This window comes from Sinohyriopsis cumingii, chromosome 5, assembly GCF_028554795.1.
Source record: "Sinohyriopsis cumingii isolate HCF-2022 chromosome 5, ASM2855479v2, whole genome shotgun sequence".
In the NCBI taxonomy this organism is placed as follows: domain Eukaryota; kingdom Metazoa; phylum Mollusca; class Bivalvia; order Unionida; family Unionidae; genus Sinohyriopsis; species Sinohyriopsis cumingii.
The window spans coordinates 35,632,042-35,657,984 of NC_142965.1; the positions used below are offsets into that span (position 1 = coordinate 35,632,042).

The 25,943-nt window shown below is 34.1% G+C and overlaps 1 protein-coding gene across 1 annotated transcript in view; it reads right to left on the minus strand.

Annotated features, from left to right (window-relative positions):
• Positions 1-857: 857 nt before the first annotated feature.
• The window catches only part of LOC149798934 (uncharacterized), a 32,545-nt gene continuing 7,459 nt past the window's right edge, over positions 858-25,943 (minus strand). The window contains exons 2-4 of the mRNA XM_089957847.1: positions 7,483-7,610; positions 5,992-6,041; positions 858-5,063 (exon numbers count right to left, since the gene is read on the minus strand). Coding sequence (XP_089813973.1) covers positions 4,920-5,063; positions 5,992-6,041; positions 7,483-7,610 — 322 coding nt within the window. The 3' untranslated portion in view covers positions 858-4,919. The remainder of the gene's footprint in view (positions 5,064-5,991; positions 6,042-7,482; positions 7,611-25,943) is intronic.

Consider the following 25,943-nt stretch of genomic DNA (forward strand, 5'->3'; position numbering starts at 1 on the left):
TTTATTATATTTTTATTAAATAAATTGAGTTCTGATAACCACTTCAACAGCTATAAAGATTATACTGGTATATATGTTGTATACATTTATCTTTTTATTTTTTATTTTGTATTTGTAATTTTTTTTTTTTTGTTTGTTTTTAATTTATTTTCTTTACTTCTAATAAGCGTGTATTATACATAATACAAATATTACTAAAACTGTTTATCTCTATTTGTTAATAAATTGTATGTATATATATATATCCAGTACACGAGTTGAATAACTTTTAGGTGTTTTGTTAGCCATGGCAAGCACAATACTGAAATTATGTAATTCACACCATTAACTCATTGATATCGTTTGATATGAGATCTCTGCATGGCCATGTTTGAACAATTGAAGTTGTGCGATTGTACAGAAACCGCTTGTGTTGAAATAAAATAGATCTACTTGAAAAATTCTAACAGAAGTCAGCCAGTCCTTAAGATTTTTTTTACAGCCATCACAAGGGATAATTAACTGATTTATTAGTTTTAATTACTGCATATCACTTAATTATATCTTGGTTTAAACTTTGAACACAACGTTGTAAATATATCAGCGAGATAGAGGTCGTCATGACAACTCCATATATGTAAAGATACATGAATGTACTAATGAGCCTCTACACTATGGACTTGAGCTATGGATTGTTGGGAATATAAATTGACAGAGGAAGAAGATGGGGAATAGACACACACACACGCGAGCGCGCGCGCACACACACACACACTCGCGCGCGCTAATATTTTTTAAAAACTGCAATCAAACATCTTACTGGCTTCAAGGAACATCTGTGACAGTAGGTCATAACAAACGACAAAGAAAAATCGTCAAACCTTAAAAACAGATATTTATTGGGATCCAAGTATAACAAAAAACAACAAACATATAACCTAAAAGACACGTTGTTCTTATGTTAAAATTGTCTTTAAAACTGTTCTGAATAACTAGTGGACAAAACTATCTATAACAAATATACGGCTTTCAAATTTATGGTGACAAAACACATATTACCGATTTCCTTCTGTTCTTGAATAATAATGTAAAATACAATCAGAAAAGGACACATCCTATTCATTAAAACAAATATATCAAGCCTGCTATACTGTGGTTTGATTTGATGTTTTCCCAAACAATGTAAACCCTATCAGTACGGGAATGTGGAAATTGGGTAAGCGGTTGTCAAAAGTTTCAAGAGTGACATACACAAAATAAAAAATGTAACTTTTACAAAATTAAAAATGAAGAATTATATGACCTTTATTTATTTTCAGGACGTGTTGTTTATTTTGGTCTGAAGCTAGAAAAACTTTGATTTTGGTAAATTCTATTGTATCCATAATTCTTAGAAGATATTTACGTACTTGACAGCGGATCCATGTCAAGCTTAGAAGCAGGTATCGGTTTTATCTCCTGTCCCCATGGTACTTTATAAACGATGGAAAAACTCATAGCACAATACTTCTAAAACTTGGATGAAAATTATCAAAGTCTTAAGTAACTTAAAAATTCCAGACCATATTTCTCCTGTCATTGCTAAGGCTGTCATCGTTTGTACCTCTGGAAGTTATAGTTGCTTGTAATGTTAAAACTGATTCTCATAATGACATTGGTTGAATACCTTTTCTTGTTCGTGAATGAAACTGAAATCAATAAATGTCTTGATGATAACCATCAGTGTCATTATGAAATCAGGAATTTTCTTTTTGGGAGAGACAGTTACGGTACTATGCAAGCCGAGTCTTATGTTGATGGCGGTTGCATTGACCAAGAAATTTAAAAATTAAAGCAAACATGTTTCACACTATACAAGATGTCCATAATTGTTCGCTTATCGACAGTACTTTTTGTATTACTTTTTACTGTGAGATGCAGGTATCACAAGTAGTTTTCATTAATTTACATGTATAGTATCTGAGCATAAATACACGTAGAAAAAATGAACATCTTGTGGCTGAATCTACATTTATGTGATGTTAACAATCAATATGAATAACAACCGCATACAAATATGTACATCATAATTCCTATTAAAAAAAAAAATATAGTTTTAATAAATGCAAAGACCGAACCACCAACGAAACCTCGATGAGAATACATACTAGTCTGAATGATACGCGCTGTTTCCAAGATAACATTCTTTTCGGATTAATATATGTATCTCAAATGTGCCATAATTGAATTATTCTTCGACAGCACTGCAGTATGTCTAGTCATGTTAAACTTCATGCCAAGGAAAATATTTTTCTTGTAGCTGGTTATGTTACTATAGTTCCATTATCTTTATTTCGTGATGAAGTTTTGAATCCACTATTTTCGCATTTGAAGTAAAAAGTGCTTTAAAAATTACCCCAAAATATTTTATATAAGACTGCAAATCTCTTAAAAAATATAGACACTTAATGTGTTAATACACAACTAATCGTGAAATTACAGTTCAAACTTTTCATCTAATAAATTACACTTAGTTAAATTTAAAATGTTTCCTTTTGTGTTAGAAATATTGGAGTAATAATATCATATGCCCAGCGAAATATAAAAATGTTAAAAATAAATATAAAGGTTTTAAGCAAAAGAATATCAATGCAATTCTTAGATGGAATGGTTCAGCATTCGAATATATATATATATATATATATATATATATATATATATATATATATATATATATATATATATATATATAACTTTGTAGGATCGATAACTCTTACAACACTTTTTTAACGTATTACAGGTATATTGTCATAATATAATTTATATTTGTTCAAGATATTTACTTGGTTAATGGAATGTGGAATTACGTCAGTTTTTTTGACACGCAAGGTAGGCTGATAATTTGTACCGTTTATAATTGTATCGTTATTGACAAAAAATCTTATTTAAAAAAAATTATTAACTATTTTCGTGAAATAGTTTGCAAAAATTTATTGTAAGTCTCGACCGCTTCAAAACATTACAATAGCATATAATTAATTATCTTTAACACATTGATTAAAAGTGTATAATTTTCAACTGTGAACTTAACAATGACTTTGCAGGGTCTTAGACTACTGATATGTATCGATTCTTAAGTTGAACTTGTGCCAATGCTAACATTTCCGTGGATAAAACTAATTTACATAACGAGTGCTTACTTAATCGCTGGTATCTTGTATGGATCTAGATCCAATACAAGTCCACGCTAATACTATTGAGTACATTTATTGTATATCATATATATATTTTTTTAAAATATGAATTACTGTTAAACATATCAACCATTTGAACGCCACAACACATAATCCAAGTTGTTTATACTAATCTGGGGTCCTATAAAATACACGTAAACCTATTTGTCATTCAGGCCCTAATAAATTTATGTCTCACTGTTGTGGAAACATTTTTAACTTTAAGAATACTAGAAGTAAAAGCAAATGTCATGTACATAGCGTAGCCGGAATCAGTCTCAGTTTAAGGTAAATCAGAACCAGATTTAGTGTATTATTCGCTAAAAGAAAAACGTTTTAGGTGCAGACGCTGCAATATATGAAGTCGATTAAGCTTTACGCCACTATATGCCAATATTTTGAAAGTTCATCTGGCAACCCTGGTTAAGCTTGCAAAATTTGCAACCTCCGTATAATTGAGTTCCACCATATCAATCAAGAGTAGTCACTGCCACCGTATCTCATTAGCTACAACCAACAGCTGGGCTACCATTTGTTACCTATCGAATTATATAAGACAAGCCACGTTATGGAGCCACAGTTTTGCTAAGTCCCACAAACTATATTAACTTATAGATGATATATGCTAAACGTCAAAATTAATAGCGCAGAATTTATTTATGTATATTTAAATCAAATTTTTGAAGTTATCTTTCTTGTGTTTGTTAATGCAGCAAGCACCAAAAAATGTTATGAATTTGATCCAGTTAGAACAGATTTGTTAAAAAATGTTTCATTTATCATTATGGAAGGTACTTAGTCGCAGTAGTACAACAATCCGTATCTCTAGCGATAATTGGCCAGGGTGGGTCATATTCCGTACATGTAGTGATAACTGACCATTGCTGGTCATATTCCGTATCTGTGGTGATACTTGACCATTGCTGGTCATATTCCGTATCTGTGGTGATAATTGACCATTGCTGGTCATATGCTGACAAGATATTCCATGTCAGATTAGAAAGCCATGTATATAATTACTGCAGAAGATTTACTTGCCGTTCACAGCTTGGCTCGAACAATGTCCAAAATTGTTATGTATATTCCCGTATTGTAATGAATAAGGATCGTCGTAATCTCTCCATTCTATCAATATTTTACATTAATTGCATTTCTTGCGATTACAAAATATAATTTTGTTGGGACGAAAGAGAGATATTGGTCGGTGAAAAACGTCCTGGTTTGCCAGAAATTTCATCTACACAGTGTAAAACATTTTAAAAGAAAGCAAGAAATAGTCAACAGACGAAAACTCCCCAACAAAACGTGAACGAAGTTATAAAGGTTTTAAAACGCAGCAATAACAAAAAAGCAACAATAAAAAATAAAAAAATACAAACAAGTGTCTGTTAACTGTAAAAAAAGAAACTTTAAAAAACAAAGTATGAAGTTAAGCATTATATTTCTTGATATTATATGACTAAACTATGCTATAGCTTGACGCAGTTTTTATATCAATAATATCAGGTAAGACAAATGTGAAACTTCTGTTCACTAAAATTCGCGTTGCAGAACATTCAGAGAATTTTGCTGTAATGAAAGATGCAAAACATTTTCATATGTCATACACAGAGTAACTTTTAGTAAATGGAACATATCACAAGAAAAAAGTCAGCTCCTTTTTAGATCACAGTGATCATATGAATATCTTTGCCAGAATTCCCAAGCGTGTAATCTCTCCAATCTTCTTTATTCGGGAACCGGATTGCCATCAATGGTAAGAGTATGGGTAACAGGACCACCCTGGAGGGGGTTGTACGTGCTTTTAATCCTGGCTTTGAAAGAGCTGCCGAGAACGAAGTCGTGGGTGGCGGATTGATCATCAAAGTTGGACTGAAATAAAGTATATTGTTCTAGCCATTATTGCTTAATTGGGCATATTTATCGGTGTGACACACACTCACGCGCGCACACACACACACACGTGCGGATGTAATTATATATATATATATATATATATATATATATATATATATATATATATATATATATATATATATATATATATATATATATATATATATATATATATGAATTTTCTGAGACAGATTTTCTCATTGCACGTGAATGGACACATATCATCATGACCACGATATTGCATAATATTCGTTTGACGCATTTTTGTGCAGCAGGTGTGGCCTCTTCCCGTTGAAAACGTACCGAGTTGATGCATATTTTATTATATCTTATATTAATTTTCTTCGACTTGGAAAGGAGAATTATGTTACTGTTTATATTTTCTGTGTGAATATTCATAAAAGACATTAGAACATAAACGGTAAGCCGCTGATAAAGTTAGAAATCTGCTACTCGATATGTTGTTGTTCATGGCTAGCCATTACGTTTGAGCATAAAATAAAAAGAAAATTCCCTTTCACATATAGGATATGCTTCAATGAGAGATTCGTTAGTAATTGTAACATTGTAACATTTTATGATTTAATTTCCATTTAAATTCAATTTGCAAGATTGAAAGTAGCCTAATGTTCTCAATATGTGCACAAAAAAATTCCGTGAAAGTATCACAATGATTTTAACTGGTTGTATTTGCCTCGCAAAGTTTAGCTTGTGACAGAGTTCCCCGCCATTTTAAAGCAAGTATAGGCATATCCGATGTGGTTTTGTGCAGAAAATCCATGAAATCCATGAGGTCTTCCGATTGGTTAAATTATTCTTACTAAATAAATAAATGAATATTATTTGACCTATCTTTTCATCTTCAAGGATTCAAGCAAACGAAAGTGATTTCGTATTTACTTACCATTATATCAACCACGCTGTCATTGCATATCACTTCGCAGGTGTCCATAACTGAAAATAAATAAATCTTATATAATTATAAATATATGAAATATAATATTTATGAATAATGAAAATTCTGTATTATTGTACACCGAATTTCACAATTCAAAGAAATGAACAGCTTTAGCCACACTGAAGAATTTTAAACGTGCCAACACTTGCATTGCGGATATTGACCCCTTGATTCTTTTAGCTGCTGTTTCTCGAGCTCTTAGAGATATGAAAATGGCAAATAATAATCCATGCCTGTAAGTATGAACCTTCCACATATAGCGTTTGCAATATTGTTACTAACATAGCGCATTGAACACGAGATGCTCATTTTAAGTGACATTTATGAAACAATATTGATGAATCGTATCTTTTGCTAGCTTTGTTATATATAAAAAGTCATATTTATTTTTAACATTTCCACATTTAAATTAGTACTTTATTTTGTCTGCAAATTTCCTTTAAGTACAGGTAGCGGACACAGAAGTTAAAAGCGAGAAACAGGATTGAGAGTAAAGTGTGATCAAATAAATAAATAAATTTTTAAAAAATTAATATATATAGATAGATAAATAAATAGGTTGTGGGTAGGTAAATAGGTAGATGGGTGGACGGACGAACTGACACACAGGCAGAAAGACAAACAAACAGACAGAAAGACATAGATAGATAGGTTGGTGGGTAGGTAGATATGTGGATGGATGGACGGAGGGACGCACTGACAGACAGAGAGACAGAAATACATACATATAGATAGATATATAGCCGATCATACAGGGAAATGCATGATAATATAAAACAAAATTATGTGCGTAAAAATAGTATGCAACTTATATAATTTTTAATTTCATCGCATACTGAAATTTTAACCCGGGTCTGCGAGTTGTCCATCGCGTTGCCCTCAAGCACAACCCTCAAACCCTTTCGACATGGCACACATGGAACATAGGGAAGGATAGAGGCATTCATATATAGCATGGCGACCCCTGTAATTAACTCTCCACTTCATACATAGGGAAGGATATAGGCATTCATACCTAGTATGGCGACCCCTGTAATTAACTATCCACTTCATACGACGGTAGGATATAGGCCTTCATACCTAGCATGGCGACCCCTGTAGTTAACTCTCCACTTCATACATAGGGAAGGATATAGGCATTCATACCTAGCATGGCGACCCCTGTAATTAACTCTCCACTTCATACAAATTCACTCCGGATTCCTCAGACATATAAAGTTACATACAAGTCAGTGGACATGGTACACATATACGCAAGAAACAACGGAAAGTACTGTCACTAGACAAGGAGTGATACTAAAAGGTTGAATTATATGGACAAAGAATATGAGCATATATTGCAGATACTTTTTTTTAATTCGTCCCCTATTCGAACCTTGGTCAGATAGTTACTTGAGGTTTAAAAACGTTAAGCTCTATTCTGTTGTGATAACTTACAGTAGACAATGTTGTACATCTCACTATCTATGGTAAAGGACCATGCTTTGCTGACAGCTGCATCTGTGGATGAAGGAAGGAAAGCTTGGTTCTCCAATTGCTGCAGCTGTGCCTCTCTTTTTAAGCGACTGAATAATAATAATAATAATAATAATGATAATATACAGCCCAACCCTTTAGCACACACACACATACATACATTGATACATACATCCATCCATCCATCCATGCATGCATGCATGCATGCATGCATACATACATACATACATATATACATACATACAGTTCTTTACTCTATCGTTACTTGAGGGTCACGCTGTTTATTGATCGAATACGTATCTATGTTATCTAGCAACACTCTAATGGGCAATTCTGTATGAGATAACTACTTGCTTTGATAAAGTTGGAATGAATTCAAATATGTTTCTAATCATCTAACGTATGCCTGATTGACCTACCAAACAACTTACGGCATGTATGTATGTATGTATGTATGTATGTATGTATGTATGTATGTATGTATGCACATATGTGCGTGTGCGTCAGGGAGGTTTATCACCTCTGGTCAGGAGAGAGTTCATTCAATTTTGGACCCTGATTGGCGCAAATCTCTCACCTGTGCCTCCAAGAAGCTTTCAGTTTGCTACAGCAGCCAAACTTTGGCAAACTGCTTGGACAGGCGGGCTAAATCAGGTGTGTTTAGCCTACGGGTCTTGAACCCTCGGCGAGTTAGGGCTTGTCTACCTAAGCATGTGAAGAATGGACTCGGCGGACTTTGCGGAAGAAACTACCAGTTGGTTCAACAAACAGAAAAACGAACCCAGAACGCGTCAAAGAACGTGAAGAGCACGGCGAGACATTTAGGACGCTATGATCATCTAGTGCATCTAGACCCCAAGTCAAGCGCAAGTCACAGCTTCAACCCATACCACAGAACTCTAAGTCTTACGGTGTGACGGAACAGCAAATGAGGACAACACATAAGCTGTAGCCACAAACTTACACATATGCGGGTCAATGCATAGGATCGCTTTCGATTGGACAGAAACAGTAGGATCGTTCTGCTCGCCTCCATTGCATAAGAAAGGGGCTGGAAAAGATGCCCTAAACATAACCTATTTTATTTCACCCTGGTCAGTGTACCACGGCTGGCGGAGATTCCGTCCTTGTTGTCGAATATCAACAAATAAGAAAAAGATGATGGTGCTCACCTTCGGCACATGGAATGTACGAACTCTTGCGGACAATGACAAGGCAGATAAACCAGAGAAATGGAGTGCATTGGTTGCTAGGGAACTGGCACGATAAAATATGGACATGGAGCTTTGAGTGAGACTCACCTAGCGGACGAGGGTCAGCTGTCAGAAGTAGGCGGCTATAGTTCTTCTGGAGTGGCTGTGGCAGTGAAGAACGTCTTTAGGCACGTGTAGGATTCAGGTTAAGTCTCACCTAGTGCGCAACCTTACTAGCATTCCCAAGGACCTACGTGATCGCCCAATGACTTTACAACTCCCTTTGGGGAAAAGAAGAGTGCCATGTTGATCTGCACCTACGTTCGATCAATGCCAAGCCCAGATAATGTGAAAGAAAAGTTCTTTGAAGAACTGGATTCTCTCATTTCAGCCACCCCGAAAACGGAAAAGCTCGTCATTCTTGGAGACTTTAACGCTAGAGTGGAGACTGACCATCAAACTTTGGAAAAGGTTGCCCAAATGCATGGCATCGGCAAATGCAACAATAACGGACCTTGCTGTTCAAGATGCTAGCATATGATCTCGTTATGACCAACACCTTATTCCGCAAACCTACCCGACACAAGACGTCATGAATATACACCCGCTCAAAGTAATGGCATCTCATCGACTAAGTCATCACCAGGATGAAGGCTGAACAGGACTTACGAGTGACGACTGCCATATGTGTTGCTCACTGTTGGACACACCACAGGCTGCTTGTCTCCAAATTCAGCCCTCACATCTAGCCCAAGAGATGTCCCCAAGGGAAAACGACTGTAAAGAGACTAAACGTCTCCAAGCTGAAAAATAGTCCAGTCGCTGAAAGCCTCTTGAGGATCCTGGATAGCGACCAGGCTACGGTGAAAGAGGAATGTGTCTCTTTTTGAGACAAGGTCTATTCCACCGCCCTTTTACATCTGGGACAGGCGGTACGCAAAGACCAGGACTGGTTCGATGAGAACGATCAGGAGATAAATTCACTACTCGCAGAAAAACACCGCATACACGGAGTCCTTCTGAATGACCCTTCCTCAGCGTCAAAGATGGCAGCCTTCATCAGAATGCACAGTGCATTTCAGGCTCGATGCGCAGGACTTAAGACCCCGCAGTAAAGTATATGAGATTCAGACCTATGTAGATAGAAACGACTCAAAGTGCTACCACGACGCCATGAAAGCTATCTACAACCCACAGTCTTTCGGGTCCTCTCTCTACCTCAGTGCAGATGGAACAACACTTCTTACTGACAAGGTTCGGATCTGGACCGATAGGTCGAGCACTTCATTGTTTTCCTCAACCGTCAATCCTCCAACAACGATGAAGCTCATAAAGCTTGCTTCGAGGGGAAACTAATGCTGAGCTGGACACATTCCACCCAGTGTGCACAGTGTCTACAATTATCTGTCTTGTGGAAAAGCCATAGGATCTGATGTCATAGATGCCGAGGTGTACAAAGCTGGAAGATGAATAACGTGATGTTTACCAACTTAGATGATAATGCCATAATCGTCAATTTAGATTAATAATGTGATGTTTACTAATTTAGATGAATAGTGTTGATGTTCACCAATTTTAATGAAAAATGTGATGTTTATTAATTTAGATAAATACTGTGGCATTATCAAATTAGAGGAATAATGTAAATGTTTAGCAATTCAGATAAATGTGATGTTTACAAACCTAGATGAATAATGAGATGTTTATCAATGTGATGTAACCAATTTAGATGAATAAAGTGATGTTATCAATTTAGGAGGATAATGTGATGTTGAATAATTTAGAAGAATAATTTGACATTATCAGTTTAGATGAACAATGAGGTGTTTATCAATTTAGATGGATAATGGGATGTTTATCAATTTAGATGACAGTGCAATGTTTACCAGTTTTTATGAATATAGTGATGCTTGTGAAATTAGATGAATATGTTACCATTTTAGATGAATAATGCGATGTTACCAATTTAGATGACTACTGTGATGTTACCAATTTAGGAGAATAACATGATGTTAGACAATTTAGATGAATATTGTGATGTTAAAAACAGAAGAATGATGTCATGCTATCAGTTTAGATAAGTAATGGGTTGTTAACCAATTTAGATGAAAACTGTCATGTTTACCATTTTAAATGGATAATGTGATGTTTACCAGTTTAGATGAATAATGGGATGTTTATCAATTTAGATACGATGATGTGATGTTATCTATTCAGATAAATGATGTGAGGTTTGCCAGTTTAGATGAATAATGTTATGTTACAAATTTAGATGAATAATGTAATATTTACCAATTTCGACGAATTATGTAATATTTACCAATTTCGATGAATTATGTAATATTTACCAATTTAGATGAATAATGTAATGTTTACCAGTTAAGGTAAATAATATGATGTTTATCAATTTATATACATAATGTGATTTTACCAATTTTGATGAATAATGTCATACTTACCAATTTCGATGAATAATGTAATATTTACCAATTTCAATGAATAATGTAATATTTACCAATTTCGATGAATTATTTAATATTTACCAGTTTAGATGAATAATGTAATGTTTACCAGTTAAGATAAATAATATGATGCTTACCAATTTAGATGCATAATGTGATTTTACCAATTTCGATGAATAATGTCATACTTACCAATTTCGATGAATAATGTAATATTTACCAATTTAGATGAATAATGTAATATTTACCGATTTAGATGAATAATGTAATGTTTACCAGTTAAGATAAATAATATAATGTTTACCAATTTCGCTGCATAATGTGATTTTACCAATTTCGATGAATAATGTAATATTTACCAATTTAGATGAATAATGTAGTGCTTACCAGTCAAGATGAATAATGTAGTGCTTACCAGTCAATATGAATAATGTAGTGCTTACCAGTCAAGATGAATAATGTAGTGCTTGCCAGTCAAGATGAACAATGTAGTGCTTACCAGTCAAGATGAATAATGTAGTGCTTACCAGTCAATATGAATACTGTAGTGCTTACCAGTCAAGATGGATAATGTAGTGCTTACCAGTCAAGATGAATAATGCAGTGCTTACCAGTCAAGATGAATAATGTAGTGCTTACCAGTCAAGATGAATAATGCAGTGCTTACCAGTCAATATGAATAATGTAGTGCTTACCAGTCAAGATGAATAATGTAGTGCTTACCAGTCAAGATGAATAATGTAGTGCTTACCAGTCAAGATGAATAATGTAGTGCTTACCAGTCAATATGAATAATGTAGTGCTTACCAGTCAAGATGAATAATGTAGTGCTTACCAGTCAAGATGAATAATGTAGTGCTTACCAGTCAATATGAATAATGTAGTGCTTACCAGTCAAGATGAATAATGTAGTGCTTACCAGTCAAGATGAATAATGCAGTGCTTACCAGTCAAGATGAATAATGTAGTGCTTACCAGTCAAGATGAATAATGCAGTGCTTACCAGTCAAGATGAATAATGTAGTGCTTACCAGTCAAGATGAATAATGTAGTGCTTACCAGTCAATATGAATAATGTAGTGCTTACCAGTCAAGATGAATAATGTAGTGCTTACCAGTCAAGATGAATAATGTAGTGCTTACCAGTCAAGATGAATAATGTAGTGCTTACCAGTCAAGATGAATAATGTAGTGCTTACCAGTCAAGATGAATAATGTAGTGCTTACCAGTCAATATGAATAATGTAGTGCTTACCAGTCAAGATGAATAATGCAGTGCTTACCAGTCAAGATGAATAATGTGATGCTTACCAGTCAAGATGAATAATGCAGTGCTTACCAGTCAATATGAATAATGTAGTGCTTACCAGTCAATATGAATAATGTAGTGCTTACCAGTCAAGATGAATAATGTAGTGCTTACCAGTCAAGATGAATAATGTAGTGCTTACCAGTCAAGATGAATAATGTAGTGCTTACCAGTCAATATGAATAATGTAGTGCTTACCAGTCAAGATGAATAATGTAGTGCTTACCAGTCAAGATGAATAATGTAGTGCTTACCAGTCAAGATGAATAATGTAGTGCTTACCAGTCAAGATGAATAATGTAGTGCTTACCAGTCAAGATGAATAATGTAGTGCTTACCAGTCAAGATGAATAATGTAGTGCTTACCAGTCAAGATGAATAATGTAGTGCTTACCAGTCAAGATGAATAATGCAGTGCTTACCAGTCAAGATGAATAATGTGATGCTTACCAGTCAAGATGAATAATGCAGTGCTTACCAGTCAAGATGAATAATGTAGTGCTTACCAGTCAAGATGAATAATGCAGTGCTTACCAGTCAAGATGAATAATGTAGTGCTTACCAGTCAATATGAATAATGTAGTGCTTACCAGTCAAGATGAATAATGTAGTGCTTACCAGTCAAGATGAATAATGTAGTGCTTGCCAGTCAATATGAATAATGCAGTGCTTACCAGTCAAGATGAATAATATAGTGCTTACCAGTCAAGATGAATAATGTAGTGCTTACCAGTCAATATGAATAATGTAGTGCTTACCAGTCAAGATGAATAATGTAGTGCTTACCAGTCAATATGAATAATGTAGTGCTTACCAGTCAAGATGAATAATGTAGTGCTTACCAGTCAAGATGAATAATGTAGTGCTTACCAGTCAATATGAATAATGTAGTGCTTACCAGTCAAGATGAATAATGTAGTGCTTACCAGTCAAGATGAATAATGTAGTGCTTACCAGTCAAGATGAATAATGTAGTGCTTACCAGTCAAGATGAATAATGTAGTGCTTACCAGTCAAGAATAATAATGTAGTGCTTACCAGTCAAGATGAATAATGTAGTGCTTACCAGTCAAGATGAATAATGTAGTGCTTACCAGTCAAGATGAATAATGTAGTGCTTACCAGTCAAGATGAATAATGTAGTGCTTACCAGTCAAGATGAATAATGTAGTGCTTACCAGTCAAGATGAATAATGTAGTGCTTACCAGTCAAGATGAATAATGTGATGCTCATAAAATGTCGACATATACTTGAACATGCATTCAGATGCATTTCCTTTATTATGTCATTTTTAAAGCAAAAGCACGTACAGAATCTGTCAACATTGAATTTATTGTTAAGCATTTGGTAATGGGGTGGTAAGAATAATTACAACCATCATGTGAACATGGATAGACTAACATGTAAATCTTAGGAACGGTAGTATTTACTGTGTGGGTTTCGTGTATGATGTTTTATGTGTTCAAAAAAAAGATCAATGGGTAGACCTTTTTTTTGCAAAACTAAAAGTAGAGTACACATACCGTGTACTATACTCTGTCTATCGGCGCTTTTGTTGGAGTCGATTTTCTAAGTAAAATAATTTGCAAATACTTTGCTCTTTCGTCAGTAAACATAGACGTTTCCATTAGTAGTTCGAAAATGAATTACATTTTTAGATTATGGGCCTTTCAATGAGGTCAACATGAATTTCATGAACAAATAAACAGTACACTAACGGCCTCAAAAATATGATAGGTTTAATTGTTCATTAAGCTTCATATTGATGGAAGCAAAGGTCTTTAAGTGCATTTTTTACATTTCCATTTGAATTTGGTTTAGAAGTGGATAAATGCCATTTTAACTGCATGACGCTAAGAATTAATGGTATGATGTCACGTAAAGTTAATTAGTATATGCTCATTTTTTTCTCCGTTAACTTTACATTGTCAGAATCGTTTAGTATTTTACGATATTGCACACCTTCATATTACATTCAAGTGCATAAAAGAACTACTTTCTATTGTAAACTCGCGTAGTAGGCGCTTTACGATTTGGTTGATGAAATTTGTTTGTGAATGGACTAAAGCAGATGTTTCGTGGACTGCCAATACCAGCTGCTCTGGTACATTCCGCGTTAACTTTTTGATACAATGTTTCGGATTTAGGCTAGCTAAACAGTGGACGCCAGACATGGTCCTTACAAATAACATATAAGTGACAAGGTATAAACTGTCTTCTTTAGCTGGTAATAAGAATGGCTAAAAATATACTTGGTTTTACATCCTGAATTTTCTCAAAATGTACTTTGTTAGTTCTGCAAATCCGAATTACACGAGTTCTCAAGCTTGATTACACATTTTGAAATTGTACTGTATTCCAAGTGCAATTACATCCTCCTTACTGCACTCAAAATGAAATGAACATTAAATTCAATAGCGTCTTTTTGAATTGCAACTGAAAGACTTTATATTTTTTTCCACAGTATGATTTAAAATAGTCAATGACAGAACAAACAGACTTGCAGATGTCAACACGCTTCTACAGCGCTGCTTCAATCCGATATATCTCATGTACAGATGCACAGATGAACCCAGTCCATAATCACGAAATTTCGTAGCACCGAAAAAAATACCAAAGTCTATTCATTCCAGATCAAATGGAAAACTTGTTGCAATGCGCATTAATTCACAATATGACTCCAATTTTCAATTTTAAGTAGACATAAACGCCATTTTCTATCGAAACTTGTGTCTAGCGCGCGACAAGTTCAAATTTATCCTGGCCGAGTTATGTGCGCATTAATAATGTTGTTTTTGTGTAATGACGAATCTGAGCTTGTGTATTTAGTTTGGAATACGGCATACTTTGTTTCTTGCAATGTATTCTGTTTATATAATTAAGCCTTAGGTAGAATAAGAAAATGTGCATATAATAAAAAGGTTACTGTATTTGCATGGGAAAATATAAACTCGTTTTGTCGGATGGATATACTGTATTCCCAAGGTCGTACAGTATTATTCCATCCGAAAAACTCGTTCAAATTTTCCCATGCAAATGCAGTAGCCTATATTGGCATCATGACCATGCTGTAGAAAGAATGATCATGAGTTATGAAGAAACATCATAAATCGCTTGGATTTGTGTCATCCCAAGAAAAGACTTCTTTTATGGGAATCGTATAAAAATCAATTGTATTATCCTCTTAAAAGGGAACAGAAGTAGTTGTAGGTGACATTATATATGGTCAAGTGTAGCTTGATAATGATACGTGTATTATGACCCACCTTGACATACGAGTGTGTATGGAGGCAAAAACAGTAGATGTAGACTTGGTTGAAGATAATAATAATAAAAAGAATAGTTTTAATAATAATAATAATACGAATAATAATAATAATAATAATAATAATAATAATAATAATAATAAACTTTATATTCTGAGGAAAATATATTTGATTCTGAATCAATAAACCAATCTTTCGTGTAGTTCTCATTAATAAAATATTAAAACCATAAATGTAACATATGTTTTAGGTTCAGAATCTTAAAATAAATTGCACTAGAATACTTAATTTAATACCTTAACTTAGTCTTCTGAACGGCATTATTTTTCTGAACTTATCATAAGGGTACGTTATTACAGGTGTCAGGTATTTCAGCACAGAAACAACTTTTTTCACGTTGTCTGGTCTATTTTCCAGTTCGCGGAAGTGCTAAGTTACTGATATCTGTTTGCAAAAATAAATGATTTATTGATATATTCAGGCTAAATGTTTATCTTAAATATTCCGACCCGGGAGTCGGCTCATATGGCATTCTGCGGTCTGGTTATTAAAGGAATTATTAACGCAAAGCTAGGTCAGTGACATATTGGAATGGATTTTTCATGTTAGTATTTAGGCTGTTGAAGATCGATTTTGTTGAGAAGTGGCAGTATGGAAGAAAACAAGTATTTGTGTAGCGACCTCTTATCTCGAAGTGCTGAGATGCAAATCGAATGTGTACCCGATCAATCTTTCTTGCTGATATCCAAGCATAGTGTTTTATCCCTGTTCGAACAAGTCTTCGACCTACGTCTGGACAAAGTTAGTCCCAAGCATAGGCATAAACGTGGTGTGTTTGTTTTGTTTTGAATCAGATTTTAAAAAATCTTTCCCATTTTAAGTATCTGGTTTAAATCCTGTGAAAGCTCTTAGGCAGCCAAAATCTTGCCCCCCCCCCCCCCCCCCGCAAATTTTCTCCTAATACGTTTTAAATTGTACCAACCAATAATTTTAATAAACCAATTTTATTACACAGTTGTATTGTCGCGTGGCAGCTAAAAGGCGTGGGGCCCACAGGCAGGTGCATACCCTGCCAATTTAGTAATCCGGCACTGCATGCATCAGATTTCAAATTCATTTGTAGCGTAGTTGAGTCGCCATATCTGAGTGCGACACGCATTCTGATGGGCATGTATAACCTATGTGTATGCCTTGACGCGCATTCTTGTGGTCATGTGTGACCTATGTGTGTACCTTGGCACCCATTCTTACGCAAATGTGTAACCTATGTGGATGCTTTGACACGCATTCTTATGGCCATGTGTAACCTATGTGTATGCCTTGTCTCTGATAAGTATTATACATAAAAATATACAAGAAATCTAGGAACTCTCGGTAATACACTTGATTTCATCAAAAACAGCGAAAATATGAGGACAGTATTTAAGGAACTCTGTAGTGATGCCTAGAAATGAACAAGACTCGTCCGTTTTTTTTGGAATGCACCCCGACTTCAAAATCATTCAGTTTTGCTCCACTTTACTTGAGATTTTACCCAATATCTCAGGATCACTCGAGTATCATGCCCTTTTCATGCCCTTTATTTCTTTCTTCATAGAAACTTTGACAAGTTATGCGACACTTGGTTTCGAAATTACTTTCGACCATCCTCGAAAATAATTCCCTCCTCGCCAAATATCTAATTCCTATCGTATATGCATTTGTGTTTACATTTAGTAAAATAAACAAACTTTATGTTTTCAATAAAAAGACAAACAGTCAGAAATATTTGAAACCTATATATAATAAAATTAAAGAAAATCTCCAATTATTTCAAATCAAACAAATTATTCAGAGCTTTTTTAAAGCATATTTCTCTCATCGGTTTTGTTATGTATAGATAGTAATTTGATACAACTGTTATATACAGATTCGTACGTTTCGATACTCCAAAAGCCATGTTTTCGCAAAAAATTAACCTTCTTCAAAATTATGCCTTTGTGTAGAAAGAGAAAATGCAGGTCGTACAAACAGCATTAATGGTTAATATAAGCTGCTGCTTTTGTTGGAATTTTTAGGGTACTGTTGTGTCTCAAGTTTATTAACATACTGACGTTGAAAATTTTTAGGGTACTGTTGTGTCTAAAGTCAATTAACATACTTACGTTGGAATTTTTAGGATATTGTTGTGTCTAAAGTCTATTAACATACTGGCGTTGGAAATTTTTAGGTACTGTTGTGTCTAAAGTCAATTAACATACTTACGTTGGAATTTTTAGGATATTTTTGTGTCGAAAGTCTATTAACATACTGACGTTGGAATTTTTAGGATATGGTTGTGTCTAAAGTCTACTAACATACTTACGTTGGAATTTTAATGATATTGTCGTGTCTTAAGTCTATTAACATGCTGACTTGGAAATTTTTAGGGTACTGTTGTGTCTAAAGTCAATTAGCATACTTAAGTTGGAATTTTTATGATATTGTTGTGTCTAAAGTCTATTAACATACTGACGTTGGAAATTTTTAGGGTACTGTTGTGTCTAAAGTCAATTAACATACTTACGTTGGAATTTTTAGGATATTTTTGTGTCTAAAGTCTATTAACATACTTACGTTGGAATTTTTAGGATATTGTTGTGTCTAAAGTCTACTAACATACTGACGTTGGAATTTTTAGGATATTGTTGTTTCTAAAGTCTATTAATATACTGACGTTGAAATACTTAGGATATTGTTGTGTCTAAAGTGTTTTAACATACTGACGTTGGAATTTTTAGGATATTATTGTGTCTAAAGTGTATTAACATACTGATTTATGTATTGTACTTGCATGATATAATAACTTCGCCCTTCTAAGTTTAAGGATGGCCTTCGGGTGATTATGGAACTTCATAAAATGCAGATTCGCGGTCATGTTTTTATTTTAGTTAATATGCAGTCACACTGAATTGAAATATCAATATCTAACCATGAGAGAAAAGCAGCTGTAAAGTATATTTGGAATCGTAGAGAAATTATTTACTTTCAGTATTTTCAATAAACCAAAGACAAAATATAACGGTTTATAATCCTGTTATTGACTAAATGCAGGGGTAATAATCTGATAATACGAGTCAGCTATAATCCAAAAGTGTTTTTGAAAACATAATAATTTACGAAAACTATGTCTAATAACATTTACCAGTTCTACAACGTCACTAATTTATTGTTAAGAAAAGTAAAACTGCTAAAATTATACACGATTAAAGCTGAAAAGAAACGTTTAAATAGTTATTTAAAACTCCAAGTGATGCTAATAATGTTGCTTGGAAATGTTACATTGTACACTGTCTTCAGATTTCTTTTATTTCCATTCCAAATGTCGATGATTGTATCGTAAGTCTAAAGTTTACTTGAATGAGGAGAGGTTAATTTGAGGTGTCGAATTAGGTATGTGTGCACAAATAATGGCTTTATTTAGAAAGAAACTAACATATAACACAATGAAAAATATTGCGTCACATTACACATTTTGTAACACTTCCAAAATTTTAATTTCAGTAGAAAACCAAAAGATATAGAATCTCACATGTTTATTGCTTTGATATGAATTGTATGAAATGAGCTGAAATATATTATGTCATGAGCTGCTTCCGGTGTGTCATATTGTTTGTCATATGGTACTTGCAGTGAGCGGCATACTGTATACCATGTGTTGCTTGCAGTGAGTGTCACATTGTATGTTATGCATTGCTTGCAGTGTCATTTTATATACCATGTATTGCATGCAGTGTCATACATCATGCCATTATTGCCTGCAGTGTCATATAACATGCCATTGTTTTCCTTGCAGTGAGAATCACACTGTATGTTATGCATTGCTTGCAGTGTCAAAGTATATGCCATGTATTGCTTGCAGTGCCATATTACATGCAATTGTTTTGTTTGCAGTGAGAGTTGTACTGTATGTTATGTGTTGCTTGCAGTGTCATATTACATGCCATGTATTGCTTGCAGTGTCATATTACATGATATTGTTTTACTTGCGGTGAGTCCTATTGTACGTCATGTGTTGCTTGCAGTGTCATATTAGATGTAATGTATTGCTTGCCGTGTCATATTACATGACATGTATTGCTTGCAGTGTCATATTACATGACATTGTTTTGCTTGCAGTGAGAGTCACATTGTATATCATGTTTTGCTTGCATTGAGTTGTCACATTGTATGTTATGCATTGTTTGCAGTGTCATATTACATGCCATTTATTACTTGCAGTGTCATATTATATGCCATGTATTGCTTGCAGTTTCATATTACGTGTCACGTATTGCTTGCAGTGTCATCTTACAATCTTACATGCCGTGTAGTGCTTGCATTATCATAGTATATGTCATTGTATTGATTGCAATGGCAGTCATATTGTAAGTCAAGTGTTGCTTGCAGTGAGTGTTACATTGTACGTTATTCATTGGTTGCAGTATCATAGTACATGCTATGTATTGCTTGCAGTGTCATATTACATGACACTGTATTGCTTGCAGTGTCATATTACATACCATGTATTGCTTGCTGTGTCATATTACATGCCACGTATTGCTTTCAGTGTCATATTACATGCCATGTATTGCTTGCAGTGTCAAATTACATGACATTGTATTGCTTGCAGTGTCATATTACATACCATGTATTGCTTGCAGTGTCTTATTACATGCCATTTAACAGCTTGCATGTCATAGTAATGCCATGTGTAATACCATGTATTGCTTGCAGTGTCATATTACATGACATGTATTGCTTGCAGTGTCATATTACATGTCATGTATTACATGCCATGTATTGCTTGCAGTGGCATATTACATGCCATGTATTGCTTGCATTGTCATAATACATGACATGTATTGCTTGTAGTGTCATATTACATGCCATCATTTTGCTTGCAGAGCGTCACACTGTATGTCATGTGTTGCTTGCAGATTCATATTACATGTCATGTGTTGCCTGCAGCTAGTCATATCGTATGTCATATATTGCTTTTAGTGAGTGTCACATTATGTCATGTGTTGTTTGCAGTGTCATATTACATGTCATGTATTACTTGCATTGTCATATTACATGACATGTATTGCTTGCAGTGTCATATTACATGATATCGTTTTGCTTGCAGAGAGTCACACTGTATGTCATGTGTTGTTTGCAGTGTCATATTACGTCATGTGTTGCCTGCAGCAAGAGTCATATTGTATGTCATATATTGCTTTTAGTGAATGTCGCATTATATGTCATGTGTCATATTACATGCCATGTGTTGATTGCAGTGAGTGTCATATTGTATGTCATATATTGCTTGCAGTGAACGTCATATTACATGCCATGAAATGCTTGCAGTGAGTACAATATTGTATTTCAGGTGTTGCTTGCAATGTCATATTACATACCATCAGATCCTTGAAGTAACATACTGTACGCCAGGATTTGCTTGCAGTGAATGTCATATTGTATTCATGAGGTTCTTGCAGTGAATAATATATTATATGTCATGAGTTTCTTCCAATGAGAGGCATATTGTAAACTGAGGTTATTGATATATGGTATTATTCAATCAATTTCATCAATTACATGCAAAAGAAAACTAATTAATTAAGACTAAATTAATTAAATGTAACGTATTACGTTGCATGACACAATGACGTTGGTATGTGATGCTATTAAGTGCATGGTTACAGTGTGGCAACGAGCGTTTTAAGATGACATTAAGACACTAATGAAGACAAGCGGTAGGTGATAAAATTTGAAAGTGCACTTCTTAAAATATTTGTTACAATTCAGGAACCATCCAAATAAATTTCTTTTATAACTGTTTTCTATATAAATACAAATTAAATTTATACAAAATATTACATGACAAGAAAAACATATTCAGACTCCATCTATAAATTAAAGCATAGTACAAAATTGATACAAGTTTACGAAAGCCAGTTGTATAGTGCTACAGTAGTACTTGAGTGATCGATAGAAAAAGTTAAATTCCTCTCAGATATTCAATAGTTTTTAATGCAACTTTTTTTACAATACTGTAACGATTATTTGTAAACGTTATATAAAAGGTACGTCTGAACGTTTATAAATTTACCTGAAATTATAAGTAGGACAAACAATAAATGGGAAAAATGAAAAGTGTTCAGTCAATGTTTCTAGTGCGATATGGTGGATGATAAGAGTGCGTGCTACCTTCAGCTGAAGCGGTGGCGTGTACTAACCCAAACACGACATTTTGTGAACAAGAAGCAGATAACTCCAAAACGATCTTAACTGAACAAACAATAGTGCAACAGTACTTGTAACGTCTTACACTACCAACAGTGTACGGTTTACATAATATGTTCGCATACCGCATAGTACCGTTTCGTTCCTTCAATCACACTGTCCCTGTTTTTGTACTTTCTCTTGCCGGTTTTCAATCTTACTTGCTCATTGTACCGCCTATGACCACTCTTGAGTATTTCGTTGCCTCTACTTCAAGCGAAGCGCATCGTTTGGCTGCCTTTAACACAACAGAAGCGTACGTTTGGCTGCCTCTAACCCAACAGAAGCGTACCGTTTCGTGCCTCTAACCCAACAGAAGCGTACCGTTTCGTGCCTCTGACCCAACAGAAGTGTACCGTTTCGTGCTGATTATTTAACGTTCTTGATTACTAATAATCAAAATGTTTCGTCTTCGTACTGGTTTAATACTTTAACTTACCCATATCTGTTTCACCTTCAAGACGTTGCAAGTACTGTGAAAAATGCAAGAGTTTGAATACTATAAAGGATAACAACTATTTTATAATATTATAGTTTCAAGGTTTTGTTTTATAAACAGCTACAAAGTCTTACTCCGATTCTACTTGTAGTAATATAATCAATGCAGAAACGTAATTACCATTTATACTTTTTGTGGTGCAAATAACTAGACTAAGTGATTTATTTAAAAGATTAAGATTACACACTATACTTACGTGCTTTCCCTGTTTGTTAAATGACAGATTATAAAGATAAGATTAGTATCCAAGGTAGCATACAATTTACAGCCATGATGTAATTGTTAAATCGTGTATCACAATGTAGGTCCAAATAAACTTCGTCAAAAATGTTTCCACATTCAGTTTTTTTACAACGACGACTGTATCAAAGTAATATATTCCATGCATCGTTTGAACTCGCTTTGTTATTACTATTGACTTCATTGTAAAATTGCTGCATTTATATACAAATTAAAACAGAAAAATGTACATTAATTGAAACATGTATTGTGTATCCTTCACTGGGCATTTTTACTGAGTTTACAAGAGACTGATGTCAGACTATTTGTCAGAAACCTTTTGTTTAAAGGCTGCACGTTTCTAAACTTCATCATGTCTTTCAAATTTACCTGCAAATACATGCTATATAAATTCATATGCTTTACTCTATATATTGTCATCAGAGGGTGGTATAAAATTTCACATAAATATAGCTTTTTTCTAAGAAACTCCATGCTGATAGAAATGTTAAATGAGCAAAATTGAAGCTTTGGCATACAATTTTCAAAACAAGTTCGTAAACAGAAACTTTTCTTCAAAGTTCATACACGTCTCGAATTGATGGTCTTTGTCAATGTTTATAAATTTGCACTCGTATGTATGTATGTATGTATGTATGTATGCATGTATGTATGTATGAAGTATTGTATATCCCCTTTTCAACATTACAAATTTTATAGGCTTTATAAATTTTATGGATTCTATATTTTAATTTATTGATTGAATTGAAGCATAGATTGCCCATTACTGTACATGTTTCCTATTTTTTTATATTTGCTAATGCTAGTTCACTGCGCAATAACACCTAGAACATAATCCATAATTTACAAACCTTTGGGTCCTTTCATAAATTTCCAATTAAAACTTTCCATGGTTGACAAAAGTAAGTTATGCAGTTTTTAATATAAACTCTGGCTAGGTGCCATGCCATTTATTTACTTACATTGTCTACATGCATGAGGCTGTACCTGTTATAAACCAGTCAATTAATTGAACGTGACATGAATTATTGACTTGTTTTCAGATCTGCAAAGTTAACGTATTATAGCAATTGGGCAGCCGTTATTTCAGAGAATATTGTATCAGGCAGGAATCTTGTCGAATAAATATATCTGAGTACGGGATGTCACAATCCAACGTTTGTATAAACAGTAATTCTAATGACATCGCATATGAAAATTATCAAGAATTGTATTTCCTCCTTATCAAAACACACACATGTATAGAACTGCATAACCTGTCCTCTTAAAATATGGTGCCAGTTTATTCATATTATACAGCAATATAATTTTTTTTTTAAATTTTAAAAATCAGATATTTAAAACAAAAAATTGCATAGTGCTTCTGATCTTCCAACACGTTACTACAAGCTTTAGAATATAACAGTGTTGGATTCATATGGTTTTGCTCCCTACAGATCGCTCTCATAGGTCCTTGTAGTAACGTCTTGGAAGATCAGAAGCACTATGCAAGTTTTTGTTTTAAATATCTGATTTTTAAATTTAAAAAAAATATTTAGCCGTTTTCAGTCTATTCGGTGGATATGGAACCTACTTACGTAGGAATATCAACAATATGCCAATCGATCATTGTAATAAATATATCTTTTGCAAGTCAATAGCACATATTGGCTCTGTTGGCACTCTTTTTAAAGGGTCAAGATTGCGCAAAACACACCTTAGGACAATAGATTTTCACGGTAACGACATCGGGCTATTGATATTTGCGTAACTTAAGCATTCTCGTAGTGTTGCTATCTGATACAAACAAATCAGCATTTTAAGTTTTCAACGTGTTCAGTATATTTGATTTAATTCATATTTGATTTATTTGAATTGTTTGTAAGTTTCAAAACATTTTTTTAAAATTGTATTATATGTCAAGAAAATAGTTTGACCTTGATTCTTCAGTTGTAAACAATTAAAGTTGATCTAGCTCCCGATCTTAATTCACAAATTAGTGAGAGAAGTAAACAACGTTTCATTTTTATCCTATTCTTAGAGCAAAATGGTCTTTGTCAAGGTCATACTGGAACTACGTGCGTTTATATGTAAATACTTTACCCTCATCCGGGAATTTGTTTTGCGTTTCGAGTTACTGAATAATCATCGTTTATCAGTCGGGCTTAAAAACACTGGGACCTAAATGTGTTCTTTTGTTGTATCAGTTTGGAGTTATTTTAATGTTTATTCGAATTTTTTGGATTCAAAAGGATTAATTCTTTTTCCTGGAAATATATGAGTGCTCATACAGAATTCTTGAACAAAGATATTTCATTAATCCAAACACCGGATTTATTATTTGTGAATAACACAGAACTGTAGACATTCCAACACCAAAAAGGATACAGTATACGTCATCGCCATCCTTCTTGATTTCATTAGAACATTTCATTATTAGGACTTCTTACATTTAATTCGTGGATTATTCTTCGATTGTTTTTGGATTTGATTCTTAAAACCTAAGTTCTTATTATTTCATTTCTTACAAAAAATGTCCAGGGAAATAAATTGTCTGTTACATTTTTCAAAGCTTGTTGTTTTCACTCTTTCTTTTGTGACTGTTTATTCGAGCCTAAACACGTAACAAAAGAAAGGAAATCGCTTCATTCTTATAGGTGAATAACACTGACCATTCTAACACCGTGTCATCATTAGCACTGGCCTTTCTAACACTGTATCATCAATTGCGGAATATTTTGTACAACTATGCGGTTTATGGATATCACGCTATTCTTATCTTGTACACTTTCACAAGACATTCATCTTAGCCATATTTCATTATCTTTGCGGATTAGTACAGGACAAACGTGATTGGTTGCTACTATTGTTCCCTAAGAATGTAGTGAAACTCTATCAAGAACTTAACGTGAAGGGAACCAGACCATAGGCATCCGGTTACCCTGGATCGTCGGTTAAAACATGATCCCCAGGAAAGGACTACCAAATGGCAGTTTGATTTACAATATAACTGTTCCGATTCAGTATATTCAATAGGGGATATAATGCTGTCGTTGCGCAGGATAGCAGCAAACAAATGTTACAGAAAATACAGTATGTTTGAAAAGGAAGTCATTTAGTAATTTTCATTTATTAGACCACATGACATGACAGTCCCCCACTCACCCACCCACATGTCAACAAGAAGTACATACAAACTACTACGG